This window comes from Amphiura filiformis, chromosome 12 (assembly GCF_039555335.1).
Source record: "Amphiura filiformis chromosome 12, Afil_fr2py, whole genome shotgun sequence".
NCBI classification, from domain to species: domain Eukaryota; kingdom Metazoa; phylum Echinodermata; class Ophiuroidea; order Amphilepidida; family Amphiuridae; genus Amphiura; species Amphiura filiformis.
The window spans coordinates 64,562,280-64,588,081 of NC_092639.1; the positions used below are offsets into that span (position 1 = coordinate 64,562,280).

Sequence of the window (25,802 nt, forward strand, 5' to 3'; positions counted from 1 at the left end):
GAATGAAACATAAATTTAATATTCATGTACAACATTCTTTCAAATCAAGTAAAAAAATATTATGAAATTGGACAACATTGTATGTATGTATTAAAATATACATAGCGGTAACAGTAATGCTGGAGCAAGATTCACAGGCTGAAGTACTCATTGCGTATTCCTTGGCAAGTGAGCCTGACTCCTGCAGAACAGGTCTACTTTCAGCACTGTATGCTGATACCATGTATACACCTGGGTGGGGAGAGGCAATAGAGATATTAAAGGGTCTGCACAATAACACAGTTGCAGGGTTTGAACCCGCAACCTACCAATCACGTTTCACAGCCAGTACTGCTGTGCCAAAATGCCCTCAAATATCTACATCTTTGCTACAGGACCTGAAAATCCTGTTTGCCACCTGCACTTCCTAAGTTACGATATAGGGTGCTGTTTGTTTTCATTTTAGCTACTGCAACTTGTTACTCTAATGAATTTAGGTCATATAAAAGGAAGTACTATGACCCACTTGTCAATATCACTCTATGTCATCTAATCCAGATTCATATTCTGTTCTAATATCTAGGCATGGAATGGATCTTCAGCCAGCATCCATCTAATGTTGAGAAGGTGCAGGGATCTGCGGTAACCTTGACTTGCAGACCACCATATAGTAAACCTACTGCTAATGTAACATGGTATAAGGATAATCAGGAGTATGTACCAAGATCAGGGGCTGCAATACTTGGTAAGTGTCCTGTTTATTTCCTTCTTTAATGCGCTATTCCAGTTGAAATCAATACACCCCTTGTGGAAGACATGTCCTTAATCTCCCACATAGGGAGTATGAATTTCAAATGGAGTCACCCAGTCAGGTAACCCCATTTGAAATTCACACTCCCTGTGTGGGAAATGAAGATCATGTCTTCCATATGGGAGTATGGATTTTAAGTGGAATAGCCCATTGCTAAGCATCTTTCTTATAGCTTCCCTTCTGGTTGATGAGAGCACAGAGGGAATTTAAGTTTGTTTCTGACAAAAAGGACAGAGCTATAAAAAAAAATCAGAAATGTATAGTATTTTGAAATTATATGTAAAAAATATTCAACTGGAATTGTTAATTCCCATCAGAATTGTATTCACTTGTGATTAGATGTGACAAACAAAAATCTACTTTGCCATAGAGTTTCCTACAGTTTATAAACAATTCCTGATAAAATATCCAATTTAGATGGATGAATGAAGCAAGAGATCAGGGGTAGACATAAGGAGCAATAATCAGCTGGCCCTAGGGCAAATCCACTGGCCCAGATTTGCTGTTTATATTCTAACATATCATAAATTCATAATTATGCCAAAATCCCAACTGGCCCATGGGCCATCCAGACAGGAAATCTCCTGGCCCGAAACTAACTGGCCAGGGCCAGCGGGCCAGTGGCTAGAGATTTCATTCTGCCATAGCTTTCCTTTTTTCTTCTTTGTGTCTCTTATTTGTGTTCCCCATCTTTCATTCATACTTTACTTTCATTCTTTTCATTCAAGTTATGTCCTTTTCATTCAATTCCTTCCTTCCTTTTTCTTTTGTTTCCTTCTTGGTTCTTTTTTGTTGTTAGGATATTTGAAGCAAAAGAAAACATTTTGTTCTATTCAAAATATGAAATGCACTTTTGAACTTTATTGACATTGAAAAAGCTGCACCGACATACACAAATGATATATGACGTATTATAAAGTTTTAAATTAATAAGGAAAAAAACTGGACATGGTCTTCTTCAACCCCCGTAACAATACAACGGATATACTGCATTTATATGTAGACCAAAATAGACGCGATTGCCCTCCAACCATAGCCAAGGTGCGGACTTACGCTACACCTGAATGGGCTTCCAAATTTGTAGCTTTTCTGGGGAGGGGGCTTACCTCAGGTGTATTACCTGAGATAAGACGTCATCAGCAGGAAGGGTCGTCCCTGGGGACAGCAGACCATCAAATTCAGATTAACTGTGTCCGTATAGGAATGTAATTTGTCATTATATTATGTCATGTTTCATTTAGAAACTTCCTCTCTGAAACATTTTGAAATATTGGTTTAGGATGTAATGAAGCCATTGAATCAAATAAAGAAAGATGGCTTTTACGTGTTGGATTTTCAGGGGTGGGCAGACGGATTTCATTAGGGCCATTAGCATAGTGCTGACGGCATATATGTTATTGTCGGTTTCCTATAAACTAATAGAGGAGATTAGATTAAACCGAGATTTGTTTGGTGAATCACAGATGATTTTTAATAGATTATGTAATAACTATGGCTTGGTTTTGATAAATTGCCAAATTACCGCAAAACTGATTAAGCTTTTTTCCTATAGTACAAAATTCTGACTAGTACTAAACATATGATGTTCCTTAAAGTCACATGACAAATCCTGTTACCAAGGTAATATTGCTTTGATTTCTGGGATTGTGTATGAATGAGACCATGTATCATCAGTCAAAGTCCCTGTGCATTGTATGCTGTGAATTCTTGCATAATCATGAGGGCTAATTGTTCGATCGTACCTTGTCTAAGAATCATGCCAGAGTTACGCGATAGATGGTAAAAATACGTGGTAAGCAGTTTTGCCTGTCATGGAACAATCGGCTCTCATTATCGGGCAATGCAGAGACTTTGCCTGTTTGTACGATACGCGGTCTGTTATCTTTTTCATTCATGGCTTGACATGGTTTGGAATGTAGGACATAATAAAATGCATACAGGCAGAATTGATAGAAATGAGCATTAGAAATATCAAGTATAACAAGAATCACAAGGTGTTATGTAAGAGAGGAATGATATGTGTCATTGGCCCCTGAACATGTTTAAAGCAAAACCTCCTATGTAACCATTTGGCAGTTTTGTTTTAAACATGTTCAAGGGCCACAAACAAGGATAACTTGATCCTCTGAAATCGCAACCAAAAGATGTGATATCTTTACAGAATTGCACAAAATTCCACACCAAGATAAGAAACGGTAATTACGATAGATCAGTGCCCTCTGGGGCTAGATGTTGTGTCTTGACCTTTGACACAACATCTAACTTTCATCTTGTGTTTTCCCTGTTAGCCTTTCTGCATCTAATTGAATATATGAATACAAAAGCCACCCAAGTCCATACTTTGGCCAAATTGAGTTAAGCATGGGAAAGTGTTGCTATACATAGGCCTGTCATATGTATGAAAGAACAACTCAAATTCATCCTCTGTGTCTATTGAGCATGTGAAAAATAGCATGTATGAAAGAATCAACCCAAGTCCATGATTTGAGTCTTGTAACACATTGATTGAAATCCAGTATGTATAAAAGTCCACTTGTAACACATTCATTGCTGGAGAGTGACTTTTGAAAAGAAAATGGGTTTAATCAAGGAAAGTGTGTGGTTTATATTACATGGCAGAATGCTTGTCAATATTATACACAACTGTGTGCTTTATTTTGTATTATCTTACTAGTGGTAATCTCATTCCAACATTATTGTCTTAGTATATGATTCAAAAAACCACCCAAGTCCAGAATTAAAAATGAACCCCACGAAGTCCCTGAAATGCTAATCGTCATACATAATACAGTTTAACCCACCCATTTGCACGTACAACTTACCATATTGACCAGGTAAATCTAACTGAAGGAATTAAAATGATACTCAGGTTTTTTTTTTCTCAAAATCACTTCCCATGGACTTGGGTGGGTTTTGGATTCATGTATTCAATTGCCTCTTGTATGAGCCAGGTTTTGTGTAGGGTATCAAGATAAGACACTTGTTAAAATAAACAATTAAAGTTCTGTTTATCACAATTTTATGTGTGCTGGTCTATCAGTAATGTATGTTTCCCAAAATTGTCAAGTATTTTGGATAATTTGAGCAAAATTGAAAGGGAAAATTGCATAAGCTACTGGTTCTATATATTACAGAAATCAACTGTATCGAGGTATAGATGTTTGTCAACTTAAAATGACTTTGACACTTTAATAGTACATTTGATACTCATGAAATTAGGCTTGGCAGGGTAGGCAGAACATAAGAATGTGCAACATTAATGAGCGGAATCAGTAATAGTCGCTATTATGTGATTTAATAATTGGTTCATCTGGATGCGATTCAGGGACAGGTAATTGCTCAGTCTCCCTGAGGACTAAATGCGATCAAATTAAAGAAGTTTCTGATTGTGCTTCAAAAAACAACGCACCATACAGGAAGGCTTGTGGTTGGTTATGATGTAAGGTAGAGAATTCAATCAATCAGTTAGGCTAAGTCATTAATTTACAATGTTTATGAAGCCTATTAAATTGTAGACCTATTGGGTCCTTGAGTGCTTTAAAACCTTAGTAAAGGGACCTCTATCAGTGCATTGGGCTATTCCAGTTTAAATCTGTACATGACCTTAATTGCTGACACAGGGAGTGTGGATTTCAAATGGAGTCACCCATTCAGGTAACCCTATTTAAAATTCACACTCCCTGTGTGAGAGATACAGGTTATGTCTTCAATGGGGGGTGCACAGATTTCAACTGGAATAGCCTATCGGGATATTTGTCAGTGTAATGCACTATTCACAGTGTTTTATTATCATTATTTTCCTGTGAAAGCATAAGATCCTGTGCCATATACTGGGGTACACAAAAAGGTGGCTTTGTTACATTTTGATGTGCAGTTTGGATTTCAAAACACTGTCTCTTGAGTATTCCTTCACTTAGAAGATTCAATTAGGTCTTAAATTGAGGCTAATTTATTCTATATTACTCATGTTTTTATCCTGTTTTCAAATATTTTCAATTATTTTCTTATGACGTTTGGCATGAAATGTGCCAGGGGTGGCTGAGGATTAGGGGAGGAGGATTAGGGGGAGGGATTCATATTGTAAATTTGATTTAAACCCCCCTTTAAAAATTTGAATCTAGTAAAAAAATGTCTAAATGAACTCCCAGACATCTAAACCAAGTGAATAAATACAAAAGTTCATTTAAAAGACCAATACTTGCTCAGAATGATTGTAAATGTGGAAAAAGAGGTGGGGTTACATCCTCCCTACTTTGTGATTGTTTGTGCCGGCCCTCTCTCATTTTTTAACCGATTTCCATAAAAAAGGTGTCAAAATGCTCAGAAGGATGAACCACTTCAAATGAGATGTGTAGGTAAAATGTATGAACCATTTCATTTTTTTACTATGTAACACAAAGGTACCCCAGGTCGTGACACAGGACCATAACAAAATTTATCATGATATAAGCACAAAATACCAAAAATGTGATATTAGTTTAAGAATTTTGTTATTGAAGCTCAAGTTTTTGACAAATTTGAGTTTACTATTATAAATGTCAGTATACACAATTTATCATCCCAGTCAAAGACTGCATTTGTTACTTAATCACAGATTTACTGTTTCACCTCATGTAGATATAGATACTTATATTGAATTGCACAAACTAATGTATCCCACGGCCATAGAGCGCATACACACACATACAAAGGCGATGTGTTGGCATATACTTGCAGCGCAAGGGTGTAAAAGCACTGGTGTCACTACCAAACTAAAGATGAAATGGAAGTGTAGATACCCAAAGGTCCCAGGTTCAAATCCTGATCAAAAGATGAAAGCTTTAAAGGAAATATTAAATCTTATTTGAAGATTTGAGTGTGTACTTGTAGTTTAGGATATTGAGACATCCAAGCTGATAGTTGTCACCATATTATTACTCCGTAAAATTGCATAGTTTTAGAATAAAAAGGTACAAAATTACACAACTCAATTGCAACCATTAGTTCAACTCCAGCAAAATTTTCTAAGTAATATTGAACATCACATTCTCTGTTGACCTTCATATCAGGAATCCGGTCATAATCCGTATGTTTATGGCCACAACACTGGTCTGAATGAAATATGAGGTGGAAAGCACGGAACGATGGTGGGACGGAAACCATTTCCGCTAGCTTAATTCACCAATTTCTGGTCAATTCTTTTGGGAATGGTGGAAAATATTTGTGATATCCTCTGTTACCTGTGTGTTAAATATTTTATGTGGCCTTTTTTGTGAAATATTTGTTTGATTTGTTTGAGCCACATCCTGTATGATTGGCTAATATTAGAATTTAAAGTCAAAATTTTAATGGAGCATTAATATTTATGCTTTTGGTAATCTTTTTTACCATTTATAAAATATTACAAAAATAATTAAATGTTAAAAAGAGCTTTGAGGTCTCTCGTAATAGTTTCTACCTAAGATGTTATTCAAAAATCACAAAAAGTTTGAAGGAGTCGTATAAATATGAAATTTGGATGTGCAAAAATGATGACTTTACCAGAATTTGGACAAATAAATATGAAGTGTTCCATCAAGGTAAATAGCATATGACAGGTATGGGGATGAGTGAAATCATTAGGGAACACAGTACCATCCCATCACAGCACAGGACTATACCAGGCTTGCAACATGTATCCGATTCAATTAACAAATTGTATATGTTACACAGGAGTTGTGTGTTTCAAAAGTTGAAACTAAAAAAAGGCAAGTTTTAGTCATTTTAGACCTTAAGATTATATTTGATATATAGGTCTAAAGTGTGTTGGTTTTTGGTGTTTTTATACAATTTAATGTAAAATATCACATTTTTTCTTGTTTCTGGAACCCTAAATTTTACTGCTACCCCTGATGCCACACTGATATGTCTTCATAGCTTGTAGATTGCACCATTATGTAATTCTTTCTACAAACAATGATGCTTTTCTCAAGAATATAAAAACCAACAGTAGCCATAATTGTACTCACACAGGTTCAAGCTATACATAGATTCCAAATGTGCAGACAACATATAAAATTATACATTTTTGTTAAATTTTTGCGACAATTTTGAAAACGTCGTCTGCTCTATACTATTATTAAACGTTAATAAGCTTATCATATCTGGGTTCAATCTCACAGCAGTGTGATATTATTTCATAAATCAGAAGTGACAATTGTAGCATCCCTTGGTGATACTATAAATTAGTTCCAATGGACTATTCCAGTTAAAATCCATACACCCCCTATGGAAGACATAACCTTAATCTCCCACACAGGGGGGTGTAGATTTCACAAGTAGTCACCAAATTGGGTTACCCCATTTGAAATTTGCACTCCCCTGTGTGGGTGATTAAGGTCATGTCTACTATATGGGGTGTGTGGATTTCAACCGGAATAACCCAATATGAGAGTATGGGTATGGATGATACCTAAATCTTTAGGGAAAAGGAAAGATGAAAGATAAGAGAATTGGATAAAACGACAGGGAAGGTTAAGAAATCACCAGAGGTGATTGCATTCTGTTTGATCCTTCAATATGTGCGAGTGCTGTTAATAAAAGGTCAACTTTTCAGTGCCTCGATTGGGCTATTCCAGTTGAAATCTACACTACACCTGTTGAAGATTTTGCAAATATCTTCCACATGGGGAGTATGTTTTTCAAATGTAATTGGTCAGAGTTAATCATTTTGAAACCCATATTCCCCCTGTATTATGGCTTAACCTATATCTTCCACAACTGGAGTGAGTATTTCAAATGGATGTTACCCAATTGTCTATTCTACTCAAAACTTATACTCCCTCTGTGGAAGACTTTCCCTAAATCTTCCATAGGGGTAGTGTGGATTTTAAATGGAATAGCCCATTAGAGCTGAAATATTTTCTAATATTAGTATTGTGAACTGCAAGGTATAGCCATTGGAACAAGTTGTCAGCATAAAAATACGGTTTCCTGGGGGTTTCCTGTCTACTTGTTTCCTTATTATGCACCTGTGTCGCATAAAATACTTTATTAGGTGTCAAATAAGGTAGTTTATTAGGTGAGAGCATCTTCCTCTCTTGTTATTCACTTACTTATTTGCCAAATTGAAAGCAGCCCCTCTGTAGTTTTCCTCAGTTCATTTATCTCATTTGAAACATATGGGTTTACAAACGTGTGTGCAAATAAAGTTTAGATGATATGAATAGCATTTGAAGTATACTGCGCCAATAAAGTATCCTTGCACTTGGAAAAATAATCACAATTTCAAAACTGAACAATATTGGGGTAAATTTGTTTTTTTAATAGATGCACTATCTAATCCTGCACATTATGACACCACATTGAATCCAATGTGACCTCAATTGCACTGTTTACTTGCGCATTGGCGTAGTACGCATTATGCACGCGGCGCTTACGCGCTGCCGGCCAGCTGCAGCGACGCGTAGACTGGCAACCGATTTTCATAACAAAAACCCCGTTATTAGCCATATTTTCACTGTTTTTGCAGCCAATTCTTGACCGTTTTCAACCAAATAAAGTGCATTACCGTCTCAGTCCATTCCTTGATCTCCCGTATGAATTTGGCGACATTTGGATCGAAACTGACGGAGCCTTTATCCACATAGATAGATAGATACATACATACAACATTCACCTATTTATAGTAAGATACCAGTGCTAATACACCTAGAAATCATTGTATATTACCTGGAAAGATGAATCAATAAAGTGGATCCACATTGGTAGAGCTAGCCTGCTGGCTTAGGAAGCCTGACCACTAGCCAAGCTTCAAGCAATCGGACCAAAGTGGCCTGAAAGTTAGCCTTTCCATAAAATCAAATGAAGTAAAACAGGACATTTTCCATGATAACAAATTAGGATCTATAAAATCAACATTGCAGCCATTGAAACTGGCACAGGTCCCAGGTGGTGTTTTTTTTTTCAATAAAAGAGATTGGACCAAAAGAGCAGCTTATTGTGCCTGTAATACATTTATATGCTGATTACGTGCACTAACATGCCTATTACGTGCCTTTAGAAGCGCTACATGTGCAAGCATAAAAGATGCCTATTATCGTTTGGTTTCGGGCTTTTGCCTATAAATAATGTCTTAGGTTTCTATACAATTTCACGTAAAAAAATGAATGGAAAAAAATATTAAACAAATATTTCAAGCTTTAAGCTAGTATTAGTTAGAAAAGTCCTCAGCCGAGCTAATTAATTAAGGAAATTGTGCTAATTAGGCGGCCATGGAATACTTGTATGGTAGGCATGATATAAGTGATTATGTATTCGTACGCATGAGTTAGAATTGCTTAGTAATTAACCCATTTGGCTATTCCAGTTGAAATCCATATACCCCATATGGAAGACAAGACTTTCTACACAGGGAGTGTGAAGTTCAAATGGGATTACCTGAATGGGTTACTACTACATTTGAAATCTACACCCTCTGTGTGGTAGATTAAGGTCATTTCTTCCATAGGGGTGTATGGAATTCAACTGTAATATCCCATTGCAGGTGTGCTGGTATCTATCATCAGTGATTTGCTGGCTTTTCCTGCTCATATATCTCTCTTGTCTCTCTCTATTTCCTTTCTTGATCTGTCTCTAAACTGATTCAACTTTTATCAGTTTCAAGTATTCTTCAAATAAGAATTAAGAATTTGCACAAAACAAGTTAGACCAGGTCTAACTTTAGACCTATCTGACCATGGAGATTAGTCTTATGGAGAAGGAACCTTTTGGTATTTTCATACCTTATTTTATATTATTGTAGATCCTTTTAAGGGCAAATACATGTAGCTTAATATTAGATGGCTACAGTTTAACTTTTGGACTTTGCTAGAAATAGAGGCCGTCAGCCTTTCGCCATCTTGTGGGTATAAATGATCTGCGTGTTCATGCATCGGATACTGCGCGCAGGGCGCAGCTTGCCACGCAACTGTTATCACGCGTTGATGCGGCGATTTTGTTGTTCACGCATGCAGATCGAACAACCATCGCCGCGTGTACCCACAAGATGGCGGCATATGACGTCACGCTGACGGCCTCTATAAATGAGGAAAAGAAAAAAGTAAAAGGATCCCTCTCTAATTCTAACCTCCATGGGTAGACCAGGTGTTACGTTAGACCAGGTCTAACTTGTTTTGTGCATACGGACCTTAAAATTTTCCCTTTGTCATATTAATTTTCCTTAGTAAGGTGACAAATAAACTCTGTTGTACAGGCCCAACTGACCCCGATTTTGCTTTTGGGATTTTTTTTTCAGATTATATGTTTGACAAAAATTTCCATATTTTTGAGATTTTTCAAGCTTTCTTTGATTTTTAGGGTCATTTAGCCTCTCCCAGAAAAAAAATCCCCTCAGCCGACCTTATTTGCCAACTGTGTCCTCCTGTTAAACAGGTCTCTAATATATATTTGCTGTTTCCATCATATTTTACCTTTTACAAGAAACTGGTTTGCACAAAATGAAAACACCTGCTGTGCCAACCTTCTCACCTAGTTTATTTTTCTTTATACAATCACATTATTGTTGGTGTCCGATTTGTAACCTAGTTCATATACCTTATAAAATAGGGTATCATGAAGGAAAGTTCATAAGTTGCATTTCAAATGCTCTATGCTGGACTCTAGAATAGCTTCTCAGGCATTAGCCAACCCCAGAGAATGATGAGTAAATAAAATACAATTGCTCAGACAATTTGCATTTTTTTTCAATCACATTCAATATGGGAGATAGGCAGATCAATATACATGTACTCAGGGAAGAAAGCACAGTCTTGGAAACCACAGAAAACCTACAAGAGTGAGTATGGTTTGGAAACCAAATGCTCATAAAGTCATGTGGGAACTGCCGGGGCTTGAACCCGGGACTTCAATGGTTCAAAGCGAAGACAACACCCACGCTAACCCACTGCCCCTTTTAAAGCATTATGTTCTCTCAGTGGTGTGTCCAAGGTGGGGGCTTTGGGTGATTTTATGCATTAAGGGGGTACTACACCCATCACATTTTTTTGCGGGTTTTTTGCATTTTGTGAAGAAATGAGAAAAAAAAATTGGTCAAAGTGGTATGCAAAATGAAGGGGCAAATCTTCTCGTTCTATTGGTGGTATTGATAATAATGTAGCTTACATGCTTTTAATTGTACAAGCCAAAGAGAGGTACATGATGACCCCATCACAATTTTGATCATATTTGCAATTTCAGAACTGCTGACGTGAATCCACCTTACACACTTATTTATCAGCAATGGCTGACCCTAATAGTACCAAAATATTTTTTATTTTGGAAATGCATTAATTATACACAGCTTTGAAAACACAAATATGCATCAATTTCATGTTATCAATGAAATTAAACTTATTTTCCCCTTCCAGTTGACAATGATATGCAAAATTTGTGTTCACAAGGCAGCACATTTGTTTCAGGTTTGATACGGTTGAAATTAAAGAACAGTCAAAACAGTCAATTTTCAGTATTAGGTGAATTTTTGCTCAGTTTTCTGAGAAAATAGCAAAGCTTACAAAACACGATAATAATGTGAATCGGTATGTTCACAATGGTAAAACCTCAATATTAAACTGTTGGACACACCCTAAAACTTCATGTGTAGTAACAGTTTCGTCACTTACCTGTAGCGGGTGTGTATTCCTTCCACTTTGAGAAAAAGATGAAAAATCCGTGTGAAACTTGGAACTGATAAAATCACTGCTCGCTTCGAAGATAAGCCAGCGAAATCGACGCCATATTTTTATAATTGGTTTTGACCTTTGACTAAGGTTGCGCGATACCGATACCATGGATTCTCTGATACCGCATGCTGCATTTGATACCGTACTTTACAGACATGACAGAATAGGCCTAAAGAATTATTTAATGGAACGTATTGAAAAAAATATTAGAAAATTGAAAACAAATATTCTAATCTCTCATTCTCTATTAGCGACTTCAGGTAGCGAATAAATTGTGTGGTAGGTCTAGACTATCTCCAACTCTAGTGTGAGCTAGTGTGATGCAGAATCCCGGTGCAGAATTCACTGCTTTTATTGGAGTATAAATGATCCAGATCCAGATCTCGCAGCCCAGGCCCACCGCTAGGCCTAGGCCTACATTTAACAGTGTTTTGAATAATCCAATGGATTGTCTATGGGATATGCACTCGGCAGCACATCATGGCGGGTATTGGCGGGGCATGTAGGCCTACACGATAAAACATTTCAGGGTGTGTTTGTTATGTTATATTTATTACAATTAGGTAAAAATCCCGATTTTGAAAAATGTTACGGTGCTTTAAATAACAATAATTGTTTTCCTAATGAAGGCCTACGTATACATGTAACGTCACAAAACACTTTTCAGCTACCTACCGTATCATTCACATTTAGAAGTGTACCCGGTATAGAAACTAGTTTACGCTGAGGATGATTTCATACAATTTTTAACAAAAAGGATTTTTCACACATCTGAGTTTTGGTGACCTTGAGCATTGTAAAGTGGCAATGTTCGATCCCAATCAAAGTAATTGCAAATCTTTTACAAAATATTTTCAGTACAAAAACACGGTTTAAAATATGTTACGAAAGATTTGAAACTAGCCAATTGTAGGCCTATTGGTTTTGTTTACAATCAACACACAAATTGTGTTAATAATGTTTTAAACTTAAATTGTCAACAGAAAGAGTCAGCTGATCATCAGGTTTTATGTCTTCTTTTAACAAGAGTGGAAACAAAGGAACCCGAAGAATGTGCAAAGTTATTGACTTGGCTAGCATCTTAAAATTAAACTCTGAGTCAAAAATAAGCTTTGTTTCATTAATTAAAAAGAAAGTTGTAAAGTTGTTGTATCTTGTTAGTAAAGTGAAGTTTGCTACTGTTTTTATTATTCCCTGTGTTGCGATTCGAATTCCCTCAAAGAGCAAGCAAGTTCGTTATTAAATGTGGTAGGCCTCCGTACCCCCTCCCTCCCCCAACATACACATTGACTCATTTAAGGCGGATTCGGGGGCTGACGGGCCAACCCCCCACCCCCAAAAAGAGAAAGAAAATGGAGGAAAGGAGGAAAGGAGGAGAGAAACTAAATTGCACGTAATAATTGAGTAGGCCGATGTCTAAATAATCGCACAGTCGGGACGATTGGAAGTAGGTCCTATATAGGCCTGCGATTATTTTCGGTATTGCTTGAAGGCGGGTCCTCGTCCTAAAAGCATGTGAAAATTACGGCGGGTCCGCCGATATGCAGGGCCCCTCACATTTTGCCACCAAAGTCAGTATTAAGACGGACTCCATACCGACTTCATCGATTTATGCATGCTTTAGTAAATTGCCAATCTTAAGTTTTGCAAATTGAGTTCGGGCCCTTTTTCTGTTTAAAGCAATTGATTCAAATAGTAGTGTAAAAACAATGCACCGAATGGCTTCAATTCGACCTTCATCTTGCAAATTTTTCAAACTTCTCAGGGGGAACATCCCCTCAGACTAACCCTTGCGTAGTGGATAAACATATGATCATTTTCGCTCTTCTTCCAACATTTGCAAATTTAAGCCCTATGTTAACACAATTTTGTATAGGCTTACAGGGAAAACTTGTCCAAGGAAGGTTTCATGGACCATCATTTAACAAATTCGCGGCTTTTTCAAACTAAAGTTTTACACACTAGTACCAAAATGGTCCACCAAAACACTTCAATTTTCTTCATTTTACACTCCCCCTGCGTAATCGATATACAAGTGGCCATTTTCGCTTCTTCTTTCAGCGATTTATGTTTAAAACAATTTATAGGCCCTACGAATAAAAGGGAAACTTGTCCAAGAAAGACTTCATGAACCGCACATTTCACAAATATTCGGCCGCCAAACTAAAAATTTTACGCCGTGAGTAATAGCGCCAAAATTGTCCACCAAATCGCTTCAATTAGATCTTCATTTTGCACCAGTTTCTTATTTCTGAGGGGGAACATCCTCCTCAGACAACCTCCTGCGTCAGCATAAGCGCGCTCCATGACCATTTTTTAAATTTTATTTTATTTTTTCTAAAATTCGCCGCCACCCCTGACTGCTCTAGATTGACAATCGACAAAAGCTGGTATCGCCCATCCCTATGGAGAGTGACATCCGCTGACATCACAGACCAGGCAGTGATGGAAACGATATCGCCAATTTTGAGGTCGCCATTAGATTTAACACATAATCATGAAATCGTCACAAGAATTCTAAATTTGTTATGTGGTGTCAAAGCAAAATTATCTTACTTTAAAACCGTCGGGGTACACAAAGTACCCCACTGCAAGTATGATAATTTTCTATTTGTAATTGCTAACCGTGTAGTTTGGTTTGAATGGGGCTGTCAGTGTATCTTCGCCAGCCTCGACGTCACGTGTTGCGCTTCCTCGCCGCCTGTCACAGGCGTAAAAAGTGGATCGCTAAAAAAATAAGCGTCCTTACCAACCAGTCAACTTTAAGACAAATGGGTGAAAAGACACACTTTTACAAAGTTTGTTCATAATTATTTTTATTTCACATGATCCGTGCATATATCGCCTAGCTATAAATGAAAAAATATTTTTTTAGACCAATCAAACCAATATATGGGTGTAGTACGGCCTTAAGACCCCACATAACTCTGAAAGCCCCTCTTAGCCCCCCCAGGAAAGGATCCTGGACATGCCGGTGTTCTCTGATAGCAATCAATAATTTGTATGGAATAATAGTTCAGTGTATTTTAGCTTGTTTTACAAATTTATAAATAGGCAATAATATTTACTTGAAATCACCATCATTTATTGCCTGTTTAACATCCATATATGTATATTATGATAAGATAAAGACATAAAACAGACAAATCAACAGAGTTACACATTAAAGTATATGCATCTTGTTTTGTTTCCTCTACAGATGTGGGTGACTTGTACTTTTCTGCCGTTGCTAAGGACGATGAAGGAGAGTATTTTTGCATAGCAACCAATGATTACATTCCACAAAGTGTGTCATCTGATTCAGCTACTCTGACCGTAAGAGGTAATAAATGACATTAAATGTACTTGAATGGATTGATGAAAAGACATATAAAGCTTGAGAACACTTTCTTCATATCGTCACAATTTCTGCATAATGCCAAATGACTTTGCACTGTAAAATCAATTTTAGCATCGCCCTCTGTAGTAAGAACAAAGCAAAAGGGTGCTGACGGTTTATAGTTAGGTGGTATTCATCACTATTCGGTGATCACAATGATATTATCAGCTTGAATTTGGTTGATTATTAATAATTTCACTATCTTACATATCAAGAGCTCAGTGCAACACTGCATACTTCATCAACACTTTGGCCATTTTACGAAAATAGAATTTTACAAATTCTGGCCTCATAGGCCTTTGTAGGCATGCTTCATTGGTTTTTGACTTTATTGGGGTTGGAAATGGACATAAATCTTTGTCACAGGAAATCCCATTATTATTTACACATTTTGGACCAACACATCTCATTCTCACCAAAATTGGAGATAATCTGTTGTGCTGAGCTCTCGATATAGGCTGTGTGGTGGATGGAGTTAATGTTTCTTGTATCCCAAAGTAGCAGTTGAAGCTGTGAAGAGTTTCTATCTACTGAACTTTATATGTCTATAATTTACCCCATAATTTCCTTTTGTCACTTCAGTTGCTGCATCTATTACTGAGCCACCCACACGCACAGAAGTAACCCTTGGAGGGGATCTAACACTAACATGCCTAGTAACTGGGGACCCTACTCCTACAGTGTATTGGTATAAAGATAACTCCCTCATATCAGATGGACAAAGAGTCACCATTGGGTAAGTTGAAGCTTACAGGTAACCTTTGACCCTAGGTCATGACCTGATAGTGCCCCTAAACTGATGCCCTCAGTCAACAACTGATAACATTGTGTATTTAATATTGTGTATGACTTAACCATGTTTACCCCCAGAATCTTCTGAAACCGATTCTGTGAAGTTGTGCTCAACCTTGTAACCTGCGTCTGAATTTGATGCCCATTTTAGAACATTCAGCGTACGATCCTGTCACAATGGTGTGTAAAGATATGGGTGCATTACATACTGTGGTCTGCAACAAACAGGCACACACGATTATATCTTGTATTGGTCACTTTTGAGATGCTTTGGTTTTCTGTCCAAATCGTCACTCTCATGCGTAACATATTGAAATGCACAGTTGGTAGACGGCAAAGGATTCAGTCTGCTAGTGCCCCTTCCTAAATTTGATTAAGATAACAAACAAGTAGACAGAGAGTGACCGTTGGATATGTTTACCTTTTGACCATTGGTAGCAACCTGGTATTGGACAAAGTAAGATTGATGATAGGGTCACAATGGGCTATTCTGGTTGAAATCCACCCCCTATGGAAGACATGACCTTAATCTCCCGCACAGGGAGTGTAGATTTCAAATGGAGCTACCATCTAGGTAACCCCATTTGAAATTCACACTCCCTGTGTGGATGTGTTTGTTTCAACAGCTGTATGCGATCCGACCGCTGTCATATTTTAAAATACAACATGAATGCACAGCCTTGGATACTTAAAATACTAACCAATCACGAGTGGGTTGGCATGGTTGGATTCACTTCTGCGTTATGCACACGTGGGTGTTCATTACACAGTGAACGCTGTTGGCAGCTGTGTTCATTCATATGGGATTTCTACTATAAGCAATTTAACTCAAAACTTGGGATTAGATAATTGTGTTGGTGATAGGCCAAATGGTAAAAAGATTATGCTATTATGATACAATGAAGGATCTGAATAATCAAATGATGCTATTCCAGTTAAAATCTGTACACCCCCTATAGAAAAGTTTGAATTTCAGATGGGGTTACCTAAATGGGTGGTTCTATTTAAAAAATCTACACCCCCTGTGTGTGAGATTAAGGTCATGTCTTCCACTGAATGGGAGGCCTATTTGAAATCTACACCCCCTGTGTGCGAGATTAAGGTCATGTCTTCCACTGAATGGGAGGCCTATTTGAAATCTACACCCCCTGTGTGCGAGATTAAGGTCATGTCTTCCACTGAATGGGAGGCCCATTTGAAATCTACACCCCTTGTGTGCGAGATTAAGGTCATGTCTTCCACTGAATGGGAGGCCCATTTGAAATCTACACCCCTGTGTGCGAGATTAAGGTCATGTCTTCCACTGAATGGGAGGCCCATTTGAAATCTACACCCCCTGTGTGCGAGATTAAGGTCATGTCTTCCACTGAATGGGAGGCCCATTTGAAATCTACACCCCTTGTGTGCGAGATTAAGGTCATGTCTTCCACTGAATAGGAGGCCCATTTGAAATCTACACCCCCTGTGTGCGAGATTAAGGTCATGTCTTCCACTGAATGGGAGGCCCATTTGAAATCTACACCCCCTGTGTGCGAGATTAAGGTCATGTCTTCCACTGAATGGGAGGCCCATTTGAAATCTACACCCCCTGTGTGCGAGATTAAGGTCATGTCTTCCATGGGGGTGTGAATATCAACTGGACTAGCCAATTACAGCAACAAATCTAAGGATATTACAGTCATATTGTTCATGCTTCTCAAGGCTGCGTGGATCTATTGGCATAGTTCCTGTAACCACTTGGACTGTGATTATACAAACAACCTTTCTTTGGATGCATGAAGCAGTCATAGGTCTTTACCCTTTAAGAAGGCAATGGGCTGTTCCATTTCAAATACATACCCCCATGTGGAACATGGCATTGCTATCTGAATTTCAGTGTAAATCTGTACAATTTAGCCCATATTTCGAAAATCTTTTTTGGAATTCTAAAATCTTTAATACCACTGTTTTTGGATAAAAATGGTTTGATATGGAATGGTTACAACTGTTAAATTTGATTGAAATCTTTAATTCTTGGATTCTTCTTTAAGGGGGTGTAATTTTCAAATGGAATAGCCCAATATGTATGGAGCCTGATCAAACAAAATGAGGAAAATGTCGCTAAAGTAGTTAGTGAGTCCTGAGCTTATTCAACACTCAAATCCCCCGCCAGGTTTTTTACTGTCTAAGTACCTACTGTTTTCAATTATAACTTGGCTTTATTATGTCACATTTGGATGACATTGATATTACATTAAAACCAATTAAATGTTTTTCATTATGATGCAAAAATTTGACAATTGACCTTTCGCAACATTGTGCTCATTTTGGTTGATTAGATCATACATTGTCTTGCTGTTGTTGCAGTAATACTGAATTGGATCAGCATGGTTGTTGGCAAATTTGCTTGAGGTATAAAAGCAATATTTGAGAGGTGGGATTTGTGAAATAAAGACGTATAAGGGAAGATGTTAAACCTTGACTGGAGCATATGATACCTTAGGATTAAGGGTGACAAATGATTAATAAGGATTAGGATTATGCTTGTATAGTGATTAATTTTATGGGTAACAAATGATTAAGGATTAAGATTACACTTATCTGGTGATTAAGGATTACTATTAGGCTTAAAGGGATCCTCCCACTCAGCTAGTTCACCACAGATGAGCTGACATACTCCTGTTAATTTGATGACAGAAAGAACAGAATTTACGTACATTTCAAGCTCAACTAATTCTCTGAGGAACTTGCATTCAAAGTGGGATAAGGTTAGATTTTAGGAAAGGGTTAGGGTTAGCACAGCTGTGTGAATTGATCTCAATTATTGTGATAAATAGATAGCGAGAATCAAAATTGTGAGGATCAAACAATTCTTGCTATATTGTACCTTTGGGTGAAATCAAGTTGATTTGCACACCATGATGAAATTCTGCCCTTGACCAGGTTAGAGTTCAACTACACATATTTGTTAATAAATAGATCAATCCAAGATATACTTCCAAGATGGTTGAAATCCTCCAAAGGTAAAGTGCTCAACCATAATGGGGGCTAAATAATAATTTGGACTTGTGTTGATACAGCTACATTACTTTACAGATCTGTTTCGTAAGACCATAGGGCTTCACTCATGATATGTAGCTATAAGTAACACTACAAAGTAGAGGTCTTCAATTATTGACTTTTGACATACTTCCCTCATAATTTCCAGATGGCACTCGAAGTCATCTGTGAATGAATCCATAAACTGCATCAGGTTATGACCTTTTTAACCTTTGACCTCCAGACTTTATGAAAGTCTCATAAATTCATGGAAGCTTTAATCTAATGAGGATCTCTGTTCCCAAGATGTAAGATTTGATATAACAGATGTGTACAATCCATGCCCCTTAAGACCGCCCATCTTGTGACTTATTCCCGGTCCAAACATGAAATCATCAGTTTGAAGGATTTATGATGATTTATGCATTGATACATGCCATGATTTCTTGTATTATTTTATAAATTGAATTTCAGAACACATAAAGGAAACACAAATTGACACATAAATTAAGTAATGAAACTCTTAATTGAATGACAAATTGCGGTTTTTGTATTACACAGGTACAATGATATGTTATCAGAATAATTCAATCACACATATGTGTTATTGCATTGCTATATGTCATTCTGCATATTATGTAGAATTACCATCCTGAAGTGACTGATATCCTGAACCAAATATAATCAAAGACAGAATTAAAAAGACTAGTTTGGGTCTGACGTCATCTTTCAATCAAATTCGGATTGTTTACGTGTGTTGTGATGCTTGCAGTCTTTGAATTAATTTTTTATCTTGAGGTACACTTTTGCACCCCATTTTGAAAGTTAAGATGCAATTTCATCTGATGCAGAGCAATTTGAAGTGCAGTCTCAGACAATCAACAAATACAAGTCAGTACAATATGGCATCGCAATTTTGCACCACACATTTTAGTTGCATCGCAACAGCCAAATTTTGGGGTGCAAATTGCACTGTGATAAGGCCTATTGCGAATGCTGGATGCTTAAGTTCCTGAACATGGTGGTGCCTTATGGATAATTTTGCACCTTCAAATATACAAATTGTCTCAAAATTTTGGTCTTAGTAACATGCAATGCAATGCAATGCCTAAAAAATGTTGTAAAAGTACTGCAAATTTTCACCATTTTCTGTGATTCCGTTTCTCCGATCAGCACCAGATTAACCTCTAAATAATGATGTCAGGATGCTGTTAAAATGACTTCAACTTGTTAGTTTGATATACCAAGTGACAGAAATGTAGCAGAAGCAAACTTGCCCATGGGGAAGGAGGGAGGGCAAATGTTTTGGACACACTTTGATTATTAAAACCTTTCTTGAGTATCTGTTTAATGTTGCTACTAGGAACATTTAAGAGTCCCAGTGCATTAACACAGTCTCTAATGGATTCACATAAAGACTGTACAATGTAAATAATGACATTGTCTTCCTTGATATGAACAAGTGAGGAACTAGATATCAAGATATCAATCTGTCTGCAATGTGATCACAGGTACATCACTCTTAGTGTCATTTTATTGGGAGTGGCAATGTTCAAGACTTGGGACTCTGTCACAACCACATTCCATGTCCACAGTCTTTGATGGACATGAGACTGTACAATGTAACTAATGACACCATCATCCTTGCTATCAATCAGGGAGTCAGATATCTATCAGTCTGGAATGTGATTACAGGTCACTCCTAATGTGATCTGGTGTTGTAGCGACAATGTTAGGGACTTGCCATTGGGACTCAATCATGACCGCAATCTCTCATGGCTTCACATTGAGACTGGCTGTACAATGTAACTAATGACACCATCATCCTTGCTATCAATCAGGGAGTCAGATATTAATCAGTCTGGAATGTGATTACAGGTCACTCCTAATGTGATCTGGTGTTGTAGCGACAATGTCAGGGACTTGCCATTGGGACTCAATCATGACCGCAATCTCTTATGGCTTCACATTGAGACTGGCTGTACAATGTAAATAATGACCCCATCATCCTTGCTATCAATTAGGGAATCAGATATTAATCAGTCTGGAATGTGATTACAGGTCACTCCTAATGTGATCTGGTGTTGTAGCGACAATGTTAGGGACTTGCCATTGGGACTCAATCATGACCGCAATCTCTCATGGCTTCACATTGAGACTGGCTGTACAATGTAAATAATGACCCCATCATCCTTGCTATCAATTAGGGAGTCAGATATCTATCAGTCTGGAATGTGATTACAGGTCACTCCTAATGTGATCTGGTGTTGTAGCGACAATGTTAGGGACTTGCCATTGGGACTCAATCATGACCGCAATCTCTCATGGCTTCACATTGAGACTGGCTGTACAATGTAAATAATGACCCCATCATCCTTGCTATCAATTAGGGAGTCAGATATTAATCAGTCTGGAATGTGATTACAGGTCACTCCTAATGTGATCTGGTGTTGTAGCGACAATGTTAGGGACTTGCCATTGGGACTCAATCATGACCGCAATCTCTCATGGCTTCACATTGAGACTGGCTGTACAATGTAAATAATGACCCCATCATCCTTGCTATCAATTAGGGAATCAGATATTAATCAGTCTGGAATGTGATTACAGGTCACTCCTAATGTGATCTGGTGTTGTAGCGACAATGTTAGGGACTTGCCATTGGGACTCAATCATGACCGCAATCTCTCATGGCTTCACATTGAGACTGGCTGTACAATGTAAATAATGACCCCATCATCCTTGCTATCAATTAGGGAATCAGATATTAATCAGTCTGGAATGTGATTACAGGTCACTCCTAATGTGATCTGGTGTTGTAGCGACAATGTTAGGGACTTGCCATTGGGACTCAATCATGACCGCAATCTCTCATGGCTTCACATTGAGACTGGCTGTACAATGTAAATAATGACCCCATCATCCTTGCTATCAATTAGGGAGTCAGATATTAATCAGTCTGGAATGTGATTACAGGTCACTCCTAATGTGATCTGGTGTTGTAGCAACAATGTTAGGGACTTGCCATTGGGACTCAATCATGACCGCAATCTCTTATGGCTTCACATTGAGACTGGCTGTACAATGTAAATAATGACCCCATCATCCTTGCTATCAATTAGGGAGTCAGATATCAATCAGTCTGGAATGTGATTACAGGTCACTCCTAATGTGATCTGGTGTTGTAGCGACAATGTTAGGGACTTGCCATTGGGACTCAATCATGACCGCAATCTCTCATGGCTTCACATTGAGACTGGCTGTACAATGTAAATAATGACCCCATCATCCTTGCTATCAATTAGGGAATCAGATATTAATCAGTCTGGAATGTGATTACAGGTCACTCCTAATGTGATCTGGTGTTGTAGCGACAATGTTAGGGACTTGCCATTGGGACTCAATCATGACCGCAATCTCTCATGGCTTCACATTGAGACTGGCTGTACAATGTAAATAATGACCCCATCATCCTTGCTATCAATTAGGAGTCAGATATTAATCAGTCTGGAATGTGATTACAGGTCACTCCTAATGTGATCTGGTGTTGTAGCAACAATGTTAGGGACTTGCCATTGGGACTCAATCATGACCGCAATCTCTTATGGCTTCACATTGAGACTGGCTGTACAATGTAAATAATGACCCCATCATCCTTGCTATCAATTAGGGAGTCAGATATCAATCAGTCTGGAATGTGATTACAGGTCACTCCTAATGTGATCTGGTGTTGTAGCGACAATGTTAGGGACTTGCCATTGGGACTCAATCATGACCGCAATCTCTCATGGCTTCACATTGAGACTGGCTGTACAATGTAAATAATGACCCCATCATCCTTGCTATCAATTAGGGAATCAGATATTAATCAGTCTGGAATGTGATTACAGGTCACTCCTAATGTGATCTGGTGTTGTAGCGACAATGTTAGGGACTTGCCATTGGGACTCAATCATGACCGCAATCTCTCATGGCTTCACATTGAGACTGGCTGTACAATGTAAATAATGACCCCATCGTCCTTGCTATCAATTAGGGAGTCAGATATCAATCAGTCTGGAATGTGATTACAGGTCACTCCTAATGTGATCTGGTGTTGTAGCGACAATGTTAGGGACTTGCCATTGGGACTCAATCATGACCGCAATCTCTCATGGCTTCACATTGAGACTGGCTGTACAATGTAAATAATGACCCCATCATCCTTGCTATCAATTAGGGAGTCAGATATCAATTGGTCTGGAATGTGATAACAGGTCACTCCTAATGTGATCTGGTGTTGTAGCAACAAGGTTAGGGACTTGCCATTGGGACTCAATCATGACCGCAATCTCTCATGGATTCACAATGAGACTGGCTGTACAATGTAAATAATGACACCATCTTCCTTATGGTCAATTAGGGAGTCAGATATTAATCAGTCTGGAATGTGATTACAGGTCACTCCTAATGTGATCTGGTGTTGTAGCAACAATGTTAGGGACTTGCAATTGGGACTCAATCATGACCACAATCTCTCATGGATTCACATTGAGACTGTACAATGTAAATAATGACACCATCTTCCTTATGGTCAATTAGGGAGTCAGATATCTATCAGTCTGGAATGTGATTACAGGTCACTCCTAATGTGATCTGGTGTTGTAGCAACAATGTTAGGGACTTGCAATTGGGACTCAATCATGACCACAATCTCTCATGGATTCACATTGAGACTGTACAATGTAAGTAATGACACCATCATCCTTATGGTCAATCAGGGAGTCAGATATTAATCAGTCTGGAATGTGATTACAGGTCACTCCTAATGTGATCTGGTGTTGTAGCGACAATGTTCGTGACATGCAATTGGGACTCAATCATGACCACAATCTCTCATGGCTTCACATTGAGACTGTACAATGTAAATAATGACACCATCATCATCGTTATTATGCAAGTGACGCGGGACTTTGTGATAACCACATTTCATGATCACAGTCTCCAATGCATATTGAGGCAGTACAATGTAGATAATGATAGCGTCTTCCATGCTATGATCAATTACGGAACCAGATCTGAAATGTAATTATGTCATGTTGTTGCAGCGACAATGTTATAGTGACTTGCAATTGGGACTCAGAGATGAGCGCAGCCAATCGAATGACATTGTCTTCCCTTTATGATCAATTACAGTAGAAATTTCATTTAAATGAACACAGCTTTCAACAGTTGTATATGATCCAACTGTGATTGAATATCACATATTTCAAACTACAATGTGAACGCACACCTTGGATACAATACTAACCAATCACGAGTGAGTTGGCATGGTTGGATTCAATTTCACGCTACGCACGCACAGTGGCACTCGCTAACGTACGTTGTGCAGTAAACATGAAAAATCATCACGCTATATCAGGCTGTGTTCATTCAATTGAAATTTCTACTGTAGGGTACCTGATATCAATCTGTAGACTGGGCATGATCTGAGGTTACTGTTCCAAACCCAGGCTACTTTTTTACATTACAATGCATACAGCCCATAGTATGGCCGTCTATAACAATATAGCGTCTATAGCCTCAGATTGAGCATGTTATGTCAATCTGTCAGCAATGTGATCAGAGGTTGCTCTTAATGTCATCTTTTCTCAGTGACTATGTGAATGGCTTGGGACTCTTGTTGTAACCACAGTCCATGATCATTGTGTCTAATGGAATCACATTGAGACTCTACCATGTTTATAATGACATCCCCATTCTCTATGTGACCAACAAGGGAATCAGATACAAATCTGTCTGCAATGTGATCACAAGTTACCAAATGTTGGTGACTTGGTACTCTGCCATGACCTGTACGACTACATATGTAGCATTTAGCAAATCTAGCTGATAATCGGAAGAGGAAACTCAAGATAAATTTTATATTTCATACCTGTCTCGTAAATGTTCAGCTATAGTCTGTGTTATTTCTAGAATGTGTAAGGCTATAATTAAATCTGCATAAAATGGATGTTTTTACCCTGACTTGACCTGAGCATTTTATGTGTGGCTGATAAGAATTGTATCATAAAACTGTCATTATAGAAATGTCCTTTTATGTCTGGAAATCAATTGATAAGTATTAAGGATATATAACCTTTGATTTGTTAACAATTTTCTCTTTTTTAGTGTCAATGGTTCCCATAACACGTGTCACAAAAGGTACTCTAAACTTCAAATATTGGATAAAGTTTACTTTGCTAAAGTAAACAAGATCAGATTTATGTTATGTTATAATATATTAACAAAACCCTTAAGCTAGGAAATCCCTTGAAATTACAACCAATTGACTTTTGTATCGTATAGGACACTGTAGATAAGTAGGTGAGGGTCATACAGGTGCAATGTATATGCAGGATCAACGTTCAGTGGCCAAAGTGGACATCTCTTTTTTTATTGGGGATGGCGCCAGTCATTCTTACTTGATTCATATGGGTTTGTCACTCCTTCTGTACAACAAATCGGCTGTCCTACCTTCCTAGTTTATACCAGTACCATCTAATGGGGAGAATTAGGGTAAAGGGTGAAAGGGACAGAAGTTTGAAAGTATTCTGGAGCTTGATTTTCAAAACTTAAATAATACTACACTTTATTGTTCCATAAGTTGGAAAAGCAGTGTTTGGAAGATGGTTTAGCATATTAATTGAGCAGAAAAAGCCTTTCAAACTTGTTTCCCTATTCATTCCCTGTTCCTATTAACCCTATTTTACATAATCCATTTATACATCGATATGGAGAGAGACAATAGGGGAAACGGGCCTTGTATAGGTTAACAACACATTAGCACTGTCAGGGTTCGCACCTGCAACCTTGAGCTCAGGAGTCATAGTACCACTGCATCAGGATGTACCACTGGCCTACCTCTTAAAAAAACGATACTTGTTTACTAACAATTCATTTTTAATGTATTATTTTCATTACAGTAATAGCGGTCAACTACTACACATTATCAATGTAATAGGCTTAGACCAAGGGACCTATAAGTGTGCTACAAGAAACCAGTATGGATCCGATGAGGAGTCAGAATATGTAGATGTATTAAGTGAGTTATATAAACAAATGAGATGTTAACTCAGGGTTCCCACGGCCACGGTCCTTGAAAGTCTTTGAATTTGAAAATACC

The 25,802-nt window shown here is 37.9% G+C and overlaps 1 protein-coding gene across 1 annotated transcript in view; it reads left to right on the forward strand.

Annotated features, from left to right (window-relative positions):
* LOC140166573 (contactin-3-like) overlaps window positions 1-25,802 on the forward strand; it is a 177,565-nt gene that overhangs the window by 48,686 nt on the left and 103,077 nt on the right. Inside the window, 4 exon segments of the mRNA XM_072190069.1 lie at window positions 563-724; window positions 14,669-14,791; window positions 15,431-15,584; window positions 25,603-25,721. Of these exon segments, the coding sequence (XP_072046170.1) occupies window positions 563-724; window positions 14,669-14,791; window positions 15,431-15,584; window positions 25,603-25,721 (558 nt within the window).